At 34.9% G+C, this 15,081-nt stretch overlaps 1 protein-coding gene across 5 annotated transcripts; it reads right to left on the bottom strand.

Moving 5' to 3' along the window:
* Nucleotides 1-3,054: 3,054 nt before the first annotated feature.
* Nucleotides 3,055-13,074, bottom strand: LOC132051907 (protein arginine N-methyltransferase 1.6). Of its 5 annotated transcripts, none has more exons than XR_009413913.1 (15): nt 12,701-13,074; nt 10,720-10,954; nt 9,412-9,537; nt 7,800-7,964; nt 7,608-7,726; nt 7,425-7,528; nt 6,718-6,983; nt 5,974-6,204; nt 5,746-5,819; nt 4,575-4,668; nt 4,339-4,488; nt 4,183-4,257; nt 3,997-4,093; nt 3,383-3,835; nt 3,055-3,262 (listed from the first exon to the last, which is right to left on the bottom strand). XR_009413913.1 is itself a non-coding variant. In XM_059443165.1 (15 exons), the coding sequence occupies exons 1-14, from the start codon at nt 13,072-13,074 to the stop codon at nt 3,699-3,701; spliced, it is 2,247 nt and encodes a 748-aa protein (XP_059299148.1). In that variant the 3' UTR covers nt 3,330-3,578; nt 3,660-3,698. The 5 variants fall into 5 exon arrangements, 4 of the variants coding, with proteins under 4 accessions (XP_059299148.1, XP_059299149.1, XP_059299147.1 ...); XM_059443165.1 differs by lacking the exon at nt 3,055-3,262 and having other exon boundaries at nt 3,330-3,578; nt 3,660-3,835; XM_059443166.1 differs by lacking the exon at nt 3,055-3,262 and having other exon boundaries at nt 3,330-3,488; nt 3,660-3,835.
* Nucleotides 13,075-15,081: the final 2,007 nt, after the last annotated feature.

Raw genomic sequence — 15,081 nt, 5'->3', positions numbered from 1 at the left:
GTAGGTAAAAAAGTCACTGAAATTTTAAAAAATAATTAATTTTGATTTCATAACTTAAAAGTTACAATGAATTCAAAGACAAATACCTGAACCTATATCATATGTAACTTTTGAATCTGTCTCTAAACAGCGCAACTACTAAGACTTGAGTTTTGAAGCACAAATGGAACATGACTAAAAAAGAAGAGTTTAAGTTATACACATGCTGTTAGTATAAAAAAATGCGTATTATTAGGTCACATTTATCTACTGCAAGTCTGCAACAAGCCAACAAGTACTCTGATTTATTTCTAGGATTATAAATTTTATTTATAATCCTTTGAATGACCAAATCTGTGCCACTATTGGAATGACTTGAAAAAAGCAAATTCCTATAGTTGTAACTCGAACCAATCAGAAGTGCAAATTGCCCGGTTGAAGCCGGGAAATGTACCACAACCCAGTGGAAGATTTTTTTTTTTTTTTAAAAAAAAAACTTATTACATAGGAGGTAGGGGAAGGTGATTACAACGTGGGGATTCGAACCCTCACCAACAAGGTGAAAGTTCAGGTAGCCAACCAACTGAGCTACTAAATCCCTACACCCAGTGGAAGATGTATATGTAATCAACGAAATAAAAACTAGATTCCAAACTCATAATTTTAAAAATATATGAGTTCAACAACAAGAACCTGAATTCATCAAATTTAAATTTTGGATCTGTTTCTTCACATCCGAACTACTAGGGCCCGTGTCCCAAGTGTTTTGAAGCAGAAATAATGGAACATGAATTGAAGAAGAATGGTAAAGAAAAGAAATAGTTTGAGAAAGAGTATATATAATCATGGTGATAATTACTTAAGTAATACCAACTCCTACTACATGGAAACAATTAAAGACAAAGGAAGAATCCTACGAGTAATTCAAAGAGTAATCATGGAAAGAGCACGCAAGCTTTCTTCATCTGTCTCCCAGAACTGTGAGTGCCTTACACGTGTCGATCTCTCGTACACAAGCCGAACCGCTCTTTCCCATCGCGTAGTGCTCCGACGAGCAGGGGGTTGAGAATTAAGTGTAATTTGGCTCATTTGGAAGAAAAAAAGTCTCACAGAGTGGATCAAATTAGAGTAAATTTGGTGAAGAGGTTTGAAACTACAAGCTGCTAACCTTATCAGATAAGGGCATAACAAGCTTACAATTAAAGGAGTATTTAAACTCCTAGAAGACGCAATCAAATTCAACTTTAAAACAATCAATAAATGTAAACCCATCAACTGTTAGTTATGTCTAATGGATAATATTGTTAAGTGTGAAGAATTGAAGAAAGATTTATGGAGTGGCTTTGAAGATGAAAAATAGTTTTTTAATCAAGAGAAGAGAATATAGCACGAAATATTATAATGCATTTCTCATACAACTTTTGTCAAGTTGCATAAGACTGTGTTATTTTTTGACAAAGGGCCTGGTTGGTGGTCCCACCTGACAATATCTCTCTAATTGGTGGATGAAATTGTTTGGATATTCTAGGGCCCACGGTTCACTTGTCAGACGATAAGTCCCTCACCCAAGTATTACGAGGCATACCTCATACATGATAAAAAATTTCATACACTTTTATAACAAGACTGCCAATGTAGGTGGAGACCAAGTATTTTATAAGTCAATATCGCACGGTGTACATTTAGTGGATGGGAAGGCAACATCAAGCCAACTTTTTGTCTTTCCTCGTAGAATCCCTTTGGCTTAACTGATTAAAAATAACTTATATACATTAAATATTACAAAAAATATAAGTGTTGTATTTGATTTTATAAGTAAACAATTACTTTCTTAAATAAAAGCGATGAGTAGTTAATGTGTTCGATAAAATACTACTAATTTTTAATTACCAAAAAATAATTTTTAGAAGTATGAAGGATGAAAACAGAATGTCGATAGAATTAAGAAGTTTGCTTCTGGGAAGGTTATTTCAAAAATAACAAAATATATTAGAGATAAAATAATAAAACCTAAGATGAACCAAAAGTGTTTATAAACTGAAAAGCCACAAGTTTGGGATAACCAACTTATGACTTGTTGGTTTTGATTATTGAGTAATGTGCTTATGAATCTTATGATTTTTACCTAACACATAAATAAGCTAAAAGGATAAATTTATAAGTTAGTTTGCCCACTTTATAAACCTATTCAGTTAAACACCCTCTAGTACGCTTATGAATGGTCTTGAAAAAACCTCACTAGGAATGAAATTATAGAAATTGTATATCGTATTTAAAATGTTAAGAAACATAAATACTTGATAACAACAGCCACTTTAGACTACGTCTGCAGTTTCTAACGTTTACGTATAAATTTGTTTATATATTAGCTCTTTATAGCGTGCTATAAAATCGATCTTTTAGGAATACGTACTTCCAAAGGAAAAATGAAACTTAGTGATGATGATATGCAGCATATGCTCCAAAAGGTGAAGAAAAAAGAAGGAAAATTGAAGTGACGTGCAAAAAAAAAAAAAGGTTGGCAATCTGACTAAACTGTTATTATCCAGTACCACTAGAAATATAAGTGGTAATTGTAGTCCACAAATATCTCATCTAACTGCTTTGACAGTGGAAAAAAGATTCAATCCATACCCAGAAATTATTGAGTAAAAATTTCACGTCATGTGCCGAGGACTTGGATTAGGACAAATATTGGGGCCTAGTTTTAAAATATCCTAGGGAATTTTGTCCTGTGTGGGAGACGCTAATGACGGCAATACAGCGTTAACAATTATTTATTCACTATGTCTTCTTATCAATAATTCTAGGTTGATTTGGTGCTTCAACCTGCAGTTTATGTTCTGTAGGCCCCTTATGGATTACATCTCGATCAAGTAGACAACAGTCTTAACCATTTCATTGGCACGAAAATGGAAACATGAAAGTTGAGCCTTCATCTTCCTCCCTAAAACTCACGTTTCTTTCACTTGATTATGAGTTAATAAACCACCAAGTTTAAAATCAGGCTGTCGCCTTCTTTAAATGGATATGTTAATGCACGTTCGATGAGTATTCTGCAATGAAATAGGCTAGTGACATGTAATACTCAAACCACATAGATTTGAGCGAGTAATTATGCCTGAAATTTAGGATATCTGAAGCATGAAATTTAAAGAAACCTCTCTCTTCAAGAGTATCGGTAAATTATCGATATGAAGTGGCTACTACTTCATGTTTACCTTCTGGCTTCTGGTGGCACCCATATATTGGCAGCTCCGCGTGCAGCAATTCTTTCACCATACTACAAGTAGTGTAATGAAGATGACTTGTAAAGTGGCCACATGTGTAAAAAGCTTAGGAACATCAAATTGTCAATCAATGAATTTTAGAAAGCTAGATCAATCCAACCAAAATTACAAACCTAGAGACGAACTTCTGCACGCAAGACCACATTTGGATACAACTTTCTTTCTTGGTGGCAAAAGGATGAAATCACAATGTAACTCGCAATCAAGGAGTTGCAGACTCTGCAATATAACAAAGCAAGTACTGCCGACAGTGAAAACCACTAGAACCCTAACATCCTTGAAGCTGTGGCCTTAGAATTAGGGCTAGACCTTCATTGCAAAAGTATTTATGCCACACAGTGAGGAAAATTACAAAGCTCTGGACTGGATGACATTCGGAAAATTACTCACATCAGGTCAAATTGGGAAAGGCAACTGATGCGCTCTTGGTTATAAGAAAGCATAATCTACAATGAGGTCACCAGTTGATGGATCAAAAGATGTTTTAATGTCTGCTGAGTGACAATCAGTTGTGACAGCCACGGGCTCCTTCAGAAGCTTTACGCCTTGCTTCCAGTATCTTTGTTCTGAACCAGACAGAAGATCATTAAGTTAATGCAACTTCACGTCAAGGATAAAGGGATAGTGCAAAATTTTCTGAAAAGAAAACAAGAAGCAAGCATTTGACAGCCCAAACAAAATATGTGTCAGCAATTATCGTCTTGACTGCGACTTCTCAAAGACACACCTGGTCCTGCAGACAAGACAATGGACTCTTCCGTATCCATCACCCAGTCAATCCAAAGAACAAATCCATGACATTTTCCACGTGCAGTAAATTCTACCTGCAAAACCCTTAGTTTTGTGAGCTAATGTTGGCAAACTGCCTTTAATGTTAACAGAATCTTGATAGTTTCCATGTAAGACCTGGTACCTTAGCTTTTCCAGAACATAGGCTTATCGGTTTCAAGAAATTGAATTCCATGATGGTAACTATGTCGCTCATTTTCTGCAATTTTCAATCTCAGTTGTATCAACAACAGATTTAAACTTTGTTGCATTGTTCAGCCTCAGAAATGATGTAAACTACCTTGCTCTCACCACATTGCCAGACTGAAAAAGGCAGAGTAGGATTCTCTTGTCCAGGAGGTAAACCTCCACATGCCCCTAACGTGGAATTGACAACTGAATGATCAAAACCTTCAATATCTTGCAGGCATCGATGACTTCTCCAAAGGTCCTGCAAGAACAGTTTAACATGTCCATCACATGATTTTAAGTCTTTACATGGTTAAAGCATTGAACAGAATGCATTTATGAGCTTACAGGAAGAGACATCGCACAAGCCTTTAGCAATCCTTTGCGAGGCATAATTACTGCGCCTTCTGATAGGATTGGATCCAACAAGCTTCTTTCCTTCCTACAAATGACATCAAGATCAGAATAGATAGTTATAAGTAAATTCCCGTGAAAAGTGTTTCACACTTCTCGCATGTATTTTAATAACCTCCACCCCCACAAAAAGAAGAAGAACAAGCCAGAATAGCAGCAGATAGAATTGAAGCAACTGGAAAAAGAATTAAAGCAAGAGAAGAAAAAGTTAAAAAAAAAAAAAAAAAAAAAAAAAAAAAAGACTAAAAGTAGCTACTCCAGTGAAAATGGCAACGGTTAACAGGTCACACCGTTGCATGTAGTAGTGGTTGTTTCTAGTTTCAGTATCTCCAAATCTGGAGATTGTTTGAGGTCAAATGGTAACCGGTCTATAAATGCAGAGCTCAGTATGACTTGATATTTCATATTTCCTTGATATGGTTAAGTTCACCAACTCCCCTAAACCCGTAACCAAGAGGCCCACAGTGGCCTTTTCCCACTTTACTCTTTCGGTGATTCGTATCCCCAACCTTATGGTTGGAAGTAAAGGTTCTTTAACACTAAGCTTTCACTCCCTTGTCAGCTTAAATCAAGTAAAAAGTACAGAGTTTATCTCACAACAGCTTCCAAGAAACAAACTAATGCTCATCTAGTAGAAACAGCTATATGGTTCGGTGGTGCTTTAGTGCTATTGTGATTCCCATGTGGCTTGCAGGACATGTTGTGCCTACGCGTTCTGATTAGATTCAGGTGGTATTTGGAGCTCGCTGAGGCACTAGCTAAGACTTTCATTACATATACAAACAAAACTTGGAATAAAAAATCCTTAGTGTTGATGATATCAGTCCTCTTAAGCTGTATTCACATAAGACATAACTGCTGATCAGCAGTGATGAGATTATCAAAACAGTAGAGCTTGGAAAATCACTAACAAAAGCAAACGCAAGAAAAACATCACAATCATTGACCTGAAGAGACCGCATTCTAAGATTGTTGTCAGACAAAAAGTTTAAAGCATTCAACATTCAATACTGAATAATCTATCCATACAAGCTCAGAACAGAATCAACTCAGACATATCAACTCAGTATACTAAAGTCAGAGGATCAAATTACATCATATTTACCAAAATCGCAGATTTTGCCATGGAAGCACACTGCTGTTTCCATAATAGAAAGGTTCTCCAACTAACAAGTCAATCTACAGAGAAACAACAAATCATCAGCATTTGCAAGAAAATGGTATAGCATCAAAGTCACATATCATGGCAAAATATGTTTGAACTTTGAAGAGACAACGAGAAGCGATCTAGGTCGAGGTTCAAGAGAACAAGTGGTACATTTGGATTTTCTACCTTTTTCTTACTATTTTGAGAGGTCAACAGTTCACTCATCTTTTGGACTTCTATGTGATCCTTCGAATAACCATTTGAAGCTGCAACAGCTTGCAAATACTGCGCACCTTTCTCTTGAAATCCTGGAAACAGTGAAAGCACATGAGACCCTTTTGCGAGATGGGCCAGAGCAACAGCCAAAAATATGCTATCATCCACAACAATGCACAAGGAGGGCATTTTCTGCTTCATCTGTAAGGAGCAAAGAAGCACAATTAACTCCAACTGAGTATTTGTACATAAAATCACTAAATATAGCAAAACAAGCAGTTTTTTTTTAAAGTTCTTTTATTAGATAGGGGGTAGGGGAAGGGGATTACAACGTGGGGATTCGAACACTCAGCAACAAGGTGAAAGCTCAGGTAGCCAACCAACTGAGCTACTAGATCCCTACAGCAAAACAAGCAGTCGGTTCCATTTCTAAGAGATAATAACATGCATGATTGTAATTATGAGCAGGTTTTCATTGGCTTCGATTCATATCAGTAAGCAGGGAAAATCTGAAAGCACATGGCTTCGGTCCATCAAAAGCAAACAAGGATATGATAACCAGCATCAATTGCAAACATCCGAACAGGTTTCATTGTTAGTGTCGGAGTTAAGGTTCATAGTGCCCAATTCTAAAGAACACCACACTTAATGAATGCACATGTACAAACATTCCTTTGGTATAGGTGGTTCCAAGGAATAGATGTGAAAACTTACTGCATTTTTAATAGCTTTTAGCATTGAGCATCTCCAACTGACATCACCGTATAATGCAATTTTTTCTGGCGACAAAGTGATTTGGTACTTCTGAGTACTGAGCTCACTTTGTTTCAGGTTCTGGGGCAAAGTCTTCATTTCATATGAGATGCTAGTATCCGTGTGAGCAGCAAGCAAATTAACTTCTTCATCCTTTAATAAAGACAAGCCTTTCTTTGGGATGAACCAAACACACTGTTTCCAATGGTCACACCAGTTGTCACAACCTATAGTGCATACAGACAAAAACACAAATAAGGAATTATGTTTGACTGTGATATTAGAAAGCCTGTTACTTAACTTTCCATTTATAGACATGTGAAAGATACCAACGGCAAATATAATAATGTGAAAGAATACTCCTTGGTTACACAAACAGCTTTTTAAAGTAAAACATTAACCAGGAAGTGGAGTAGGGAACTCTATACAACAATGTTAAAAGACTATTTCCCCTCGACTTTTTTCTTTTGACGTTGGGCAACTAAAAGTATTAGGAAGGATCGCTATAAAGTTTCATAATGAATCCCCTTCTCCAACTGTTTGTCACCACAGGCAGCACACTTAACATGAATGTTGTTTAGCATCCAGTTCTATCCAAATTGCCTCTACAAACTACAAAAATATTTCCCTCTGGTAAAAAGAAGGAAAAACATAGATACTTCTCTCACAGCTATTGGATGCGTTTAGTCCTTCCACGTTAGATGGACGACTTATCCATTTTGGTGCAGTGCAGTAGAAGACAGTGCCTTTTTCATCAAGCTGGAGCAACCACCTAAAAAGAAACTAAGTGATATCAATGTTTCACATAAGAATGTGAGAGAACACAATCAGTTCAGCAACAAAATAAATACCATGAGATTATAGCATGAACAGTGCCGGTATCAGTAGCTTTTACACTCAGTTCAGTTTCGCGATGACTATCTGGCCTTCTCCAAAAGTCAAAGTCAAATACTTTGAAGGGTTCTGATAGCTGTAGAAATTGAAGTGAGGGGTATTTCAGAAGTTGTCAATATTGACACATCTTTTATTCAGAAGTACTTTACCAATTTGATGTCTTCTTTCAATGCATCACAATGCATGGGAAATTGTTGGCGTTTGACACATAAAGCTGCATCCATTTCCTCTGGAACAAGATGAATTTCATCTAGTACTCCTTTTTCATTGTTAAACAAATCGTGCAGCTTCCACAAATCTGTGCTTTCTACCAGCTGAAAGATGAATTGGGGAAAAAAACTGATTTACGCACTGGCAGAAATCACAAATGATTTGGAATACCATCACTCAAGCTATATGGTGGACAGTTTGGCTTGAAAGAAATGACAGAATTTTCGAAGGCCATAGGAAAAATTTACAGTCTTAAACAAAGATGTCTTATTTTGGTAGCTTTTTGGTGCAACCTGGTTATTGTACAGGATGCGGATGCAATTTTAGATATAATTCGGGATCTGCACGATCTGTAGTTAGGTTTTATCGCACTGGCTTAGCGCAAGCTTTCTGTATATGGCGGTTTGTGGCCTTGTTTGTGAAATGAAATACATTTACTTGATCAAAAAAAAAAAAAAAATGATTTCCAACCACAAGACCACAGGGGTTGGAACACATACTACTAATTTTAGTCCATCACAACCAAGTAATATTATGGCAGACAAGTTATTACTCACTAGCTAAGTTTAGTAAATATAAAGATTAAAGGGAATATCTGATTAGTTTATAGATCTGAAGTGCGATTTAAAGAAATGTATTCATGATGAGTATATCCAAAATTTACCGAGAAGCACTTGCAACTGCACCTGAATTTAAGTTGATGCAAAAATAGTGAACCCAGCCTGACAATCAGGATATACAAGTTACCTAAATGACAGCGGGCTAACGGATTACTCAAACTTTTGTTTTCATGACCCACCCAAAACAGAACTAATGGTTTTTGAGTGAGGACGAATAACCAGCCAGCTATGGAAAATCAGAGGTAGAAGCTGAACACCCAGCAACCAGATGGCCCTGACCCAACCCAATCGGTAGAACAACTGGTACACAAATTATTATTTTTCTGATAATGTAAACCAGAATTTTCTTTTATAGTGACAGTATTGCATAGTACGAGCTCTTCTTTTTCTTTCTATTCATCTATATGGTATCCTATTATTCACATCTCTAACTTGAGGTAACAAGAATTGCACAATGTAAAAGTTTCTGATTTTAAAGCGAAATAATCCACATCTGACATTAGAAATTAATAGGCAATACAGTTAGGATTCTTGGCAGATTATCTGATGTTCCATTGTCTTTTTACTGCATTTCACAATTGTACAATGTCATTTTTTTTTTTTTTTTTGATATTTTATCAGGATAATGCAACAATGTTATTATAGATGACTATTTTCTTTTTCAGTTACTCTTCGGATACTTTGAAGTTTTCTCTTGCTTTAAGCTGGTGGTTTATGAAATTACTCATTATTTTCAGCGCATAGACTGCTCATCTAGTAAGGCATTGTTCTTCCGACTCCCCGTTGACCAGGAGCCCCTTTGTTGGGTCTATGTCATAACCATGTAATGCAGAGCTAGTCCTAAGAACGAGTAAATCAAAGCAACTAAAAGAAGTAAATTAAGTTTACAATCAGCAAAGAATACTTAAATATAATAACCTTCGTCAAACACCTGACCATATATCGTTGCTCGGTAAGGCACTGTTTTTGGATTGTCTGTCAGTAGCTTGTCATGAGCATGCTGCAGAGTTGGAATTAAGCCTTCTCCCAAAAGCTCAGAGTCGAGTATTTCACTAACCTGAATTGAACAGTAAACGATTATCAAGCACTTATGCAACGATGTCGCACCCTTGGTTAACAATCAACCATTCAATCTTTTTAATATTAATAAAACACATCGGATGTGCAGCATGAATCTCCCTTAAAAAACATGTTCAGGAAAGGAGGAAAACCATGAACCCACATGAAAAACACTCAAAACAAACGTATTATATCTGAACATAAACCATGCTGTTGAAGAGAAACTCAAACTAAATTACTTGGTTGTATTTTGATTGAAAGTAAGCAAAACCGCCAAACGGTTTACCCAAACAAAAATGATCTCCATGATATTTCGAACTGTTTATGTCAAATAAAGTATTTCCTTGTCTCATCGTTAGTGTCCAATTTAATAGTGAGTCTATAGGTAGACTTGAATTTATTTAACAATTTAAGAAGTAAGCCCTTAGGTCTGAGGAAATGCTATTTTCTGGAAGTTAGAATTTTTGTTAAAGTAGATCCTGTGTAATTTTCGAAGCATAAAAAATATTAGCCTCACTTATCAAGTAATAGTAGTGAAGAGAAAGTCTTTGTTGAAAGAAAACAGGCACCAGACCCCATTTAGGCTAAGAAGGAAGACAAGATTTTAGTTCCCCCGACAATGGGTGTAGCTTAATATATGGCAAGAGAGGTCAATTTTTAAAAGTTGAACTTATGCTAAGGTTCTTCTATATCCTAACTACACTCTCACCCTCTAAAGATAGGGGAGCAACAAAAAGAAATTAAAAGTTGTCCATGAAGCCTCAAACTCGTCCAAAGTTAGAAACCAATACACAAGTAAAAACAAAATACATTCACATGAGGACACAAAAAATTAACTTCGGAAAATGTTGTTGCATTTTAACCATTCAAACCACCAGCTAAACTCAATGGTTTTACTCTCTGGTTCTATTTTAGGTTCTCTCATGCACTATTACGGACATGAAAATAATGATCAAAATCGGACTCAATTGTCAACTGCCCCAATCAGAAATAGGATTGACTACCGATTACGAAGGAACTGGAACTACATCTCTTTTTAATTCAAGAGTTCTTATGTGTTTCCACAGAGATATGGAAACAGAATGGAAATATTCTATATAACTATTACAACTTTCAACAATTCAAATTTATTTTATTATTAAATATTAAAAAGTAAATAAGAAAAGGCTAGTGTACTCACAAGCACGTCTGCCCGTGAAGGCATGTCCGCACCAACTTCTAGTTCATCTGACCTCTTGTTAATGATGCAGATTTTTCTCTGCATGCCATTAGCATGCAAAACCTTCCGCATCAATTTTACCATAGGAAGATATGACTCACACGCGGTAACCATCCCCTTAGAGCTCGAATTCTCCACTGAATCTCCAGAACCCATTGCTCGGGCTGCCATCATAGATAGTAAACCAGTTCCCGCTCTGCAATTTGTATTATGGACCAGAATCTAATATATAAATATGTTGACTCCCGAGTAAACACCATACATCCATGATCCATTCGTGACAAGTCTTAAGATCTACTTAATTTTGTCAAAAATTTTATCAACAGTAAGTCATAATTTATATAGACCAAGCTTTTGTCACCTTTTTCCTTAATTCAATCAGCTGCTCTTACTTTACATATTACTATGGCATATATTTTCTTTCATCTATTATCATCTTAAGCCAATTATTTGGTGTTTCCCTTTCAGTTTTGTTGCTTATTTCTAATTCTGAAGAAGCTGAAACGATAAAGAGCTTAAAACTCTGTTTAATTCTTCATTTTCTGATGATCCCATTTTTATAAATAAAGGGACTTTTGTGCATAGCTAAATTAAGGGTTCTTACAGTGTGCATGAAGTATTTTTCTTGAAAAATGTTTAACCTTGGGAATCATCATTTACTGGATCATTTTAAACGTAGCTGGCTTATAGTAAAGATACAATGGGGAAGATAAAGTATGTTCATAGCATTTCTAGGGACTCTTTTCTAGTTATATATGTATTAGAAGCTGGCAACAAGGAAGCAAATCATATGAAGTAACAGTCGGGATAGTCTCATTTTTCCTATTTATCTTAGAGATAACATCTTCAACAACACAGTAATTTAACTTCCGAAAATGATTTCGTCAACGAAAATACTTCCTCCTTCCATGTTTGACTTGGCACGCCCCTTAAGAAACAATAAATAAAATGATAAGTTTTACCGTATCACCCCTAATTATTATAAGTCAATCTCACTCATTGGACAATGAATTGCTAATATCTACTATGAGTACTTAATAATAAGGATAAACAGGTATAAAATGGTAAATTATACTCCCTCAGTCCATTTTTACTTGTCCTGTACAATAAAAATAGCTGTCCATTTTTACTTGTCCAGATTGAAAACCAAGAGATAATTTACCATTTCATACCTATTTTATCCTTATTAGTATTAATTATTGGATTAAAAAATTCAAGAAATTCTTAGTAGATGCACAACTTTTAAAGTATGTTTGATTGATTTTAACCATTAGATGACTTAGTACTCCCTCTGTCCATTTTTACTTGTCATGTATTAACTTGACACGCCTATTAAGAAACCAAAAAATAGAATGGCAATTTTACTATATCACCCCTACCTAATTATTGCTAAGTGACCTATTGATTTAAATCAATAAAACATACTTCAAAAGCTGGGTAGCCACTAAGAATTCCTTGAACTTGCCAGTTGTCAACCCAATAATTAATAATAAGGGCAAAAAATAGGTATGAAATGATAAATTATCTCTTGGTTTTTCTTTAAACTAGACAAGTAAGGACAAGTAAAAATGGACGGAGGGAGTAATAGCAAAATTGTCATTATATTTATGGCTCCTTGACTGGTGTGCCAAGCCAATACAGTACAAGTAAAAATAGACAGAGGGAGCAATAGTAAAATTGTCATTATATTTATGACTCCTTAACTGGTGTGCCAAGTCAATACAGTACAAGTAAAAATAGACGGAGGGAGCAATGGTAAAATTGTCAGTATATTTATGAGTCCTTAACTGGTGTGCCAAGTCAATACACTACAAGTAAAAATGGATGGAGAGAGTATCTTAATTTCCTAAATTAGACAAGTAAAAGTACACATCTATTTTTTTTTTAGTATAGTGGACAAGTAAAAGTGGACGGAGGGGTATTAAATGTAGTGAATACCCACCCAATATCGAGAACATGGCAAGGCTTGGTTATGGTCTTATCAATGGCTTCTCTATAAGCTTTATTCCTTCGAGTATCATTTAGCATATCCAGGTAGGAAGTATTAGCAAGAAGTTGTTTTGTAGCATCATCTCCAGAAGTAGCTTCGTGTTCTTCAATGACGACCCATTCGGAGTTTCCGGTAAGCGGGTCGACTTTGAGCTGGAACATTCTTGACCCGCAACTACTCATGCTTCGGATAATGAAGGAAGATTTTGGAGTAGTATTGTTTAAGGAACGGAGAAACAATTTGGGGTTTAGGGTTTTAGAGAAAAGGCAATGCATAGGTGTTTTGTGGACTATGAAGAAGTATTTTGGACGGTGGTGTATATTCATTTTCTGCTTCAATTTTATTAACATCAGTAGACATTAGCTTTGAGCTAAAAAAGAAAAAAGAAAAAAATTTGCTTAGTTTCCAAAATTTTAGATAAAATCCAAAATAATACCTCAAGTTTGGGCAGTAACTCATAATCAACAATAACATACCGAGCGTAAAAATACGGTATCTGGGCCTAACTCAAATTAAAAAGCTAGCTAGTATTCTTTCAAGTCTATATCAGCAAACCATCAATACATTCCCCAACCTGCATTGAAAATAAAAAACGGAGAAACTAAGAATTATTACAGACGGCTCCTAAACAATTCAATTCCTAAAAGATCAAGTCTTAAGAGTGAATGCACAAATACAGATCGTGGAGCTCCAATAGCTAGCTAGTTCATGCCATCCATGACTTGCAATGTATTGGAGCTCCCATAACTAGCTAGTTTATGTGCCACTTTATTGGCCTCTCTCAGTAGATGTGGTGTATGAGAGGGTGATCCATTGCCCTGAGTAAAAACCTGCAGTCATTTAGTAAATTTAAAATGAGTGGTGTTGTTGTTGGATTTCTGGGTGATAGTATTGGGGTTAATACATGTGAGTAAATCTCGATGATACAAGGATAAATATACTTGATGAGTGTTAAATCCAAACCTCCAAGTACTATTATAACTCATAAGAAGCAGTGAGATAAATTTGTTTCCTTAGAAGATTTTTCTTTCTAGAAATGTTTTCCTTCTTTTCCTAATCTCTATTGATGCTTTTCGAAATCGTTGCAAATGCATTGAATTATGCATCTCTTTTATCCCCACTAAGGAGAAATAACATAACGTGAACGAGTTAAAGTTAGCTGCAAACTAAAAGTTAAAGCCACTAAAAGTTAGCAGTAGTTAATTAATTATTCCGTCTATATTTATATGATAACTAGTGTATTTGTTCGCGCTTCGCGCGGTCATAATTTTTCTAAAAATATGATTCAAATCATAAAATTATGTATAAAACTATTTGAGGGAAAGAATTTGTGAAAAATATTGTAGGTTAAGTATTAAAAAATCAAACTAACTCAATATAGGTAAATTTGAATAAGAAAATCATAATTAAAGATTCGACATTATTTTAGTGAAGGAAAGCGCTTCATTATAAGAGAAATTCACATAAAATGAGAAAATATTATTGTGATAAAATAATTTGCATGGAACAGTATTAAAATTTTAATGCAATATGTATGATGAGAAAACTTAAATAAAGATTCATAAAAATATTAAAAAAAGAAATGAATTTTATAGAAAAATAATTTCAAAACTCTCTTCGCTTGTTAAAGTAATCATTTCAAAGCAAACTAAATTTTACAGATTTATTACAATACAAATTCGTCTAGGATGAACTAATACTTCTAAAAATGAATATTCGGTAAGGAAAACTTCACATAAATAATTAAAAATAAGTGGGTTAATGTAATGAAGCTATAAAATAAACTAATTTCAAAAAGGGATAAGATGCTCGATAGGACATGAATTCTAATATCATAATTGTTTCTCATAGGAACTTCGGCAAATTAATTGAATTATATTAAATTTTTAGAATAGATCAACACAATTTAGGAGAAAGCAATAAAAGACATGAATTCAAAATATGAACTTTCGAATTGAGAGACATCAAGAATTCTTGTCCATTTCTTATGCCTGAATGTTGAGGGGCGACGTTTAAAGTTGCTTTAGGGATGATTCTAAAGCCCATAATCTTTTGGGTATTGTTACCCTTTTGAAGAAGAAGAAGTAGCTGGAAAAAGAAAAAGAAAAAAAAAAAATATATATATATATAATATAGAAGTCATCTTATATAAGAGCAAGAGAAAGATCAGTAGTTAGAAAAAATGGGAAAAAATGATTATTTCTTTGAATTCCTACAAGATCCTTGAATTTGTGGGATTTCATCATATCTCATTACAAAATCTTTGCAGAAAGATAACTGTTAGACATTCGATGAATTAATAAACATTATTTAGTTGTATGAACGGAAGAGAA

This window comes from Lycium ferocissimum, chromosome 4 (genome assembly GCF_029784015.1).
Source record: "Lycium ferocissimum isolate CSIRO_LF1 chromosome 4, AGI_CSIRO_Lferr_CH_V1, whole genome shotgun sequence".
Classification (NCBI taxonomy): domain Eukaryota; kingdom Viridiplantae; phylum Streptophyta; class Magnoliopsida; order Solanales; family Solanaceae; genus Lycium; species Lycium ferocissimum.
Note: the sequence above shows the minus strand (reverse complement) of the source record. Positions and strands in the feature narration are given on the sequence as shown.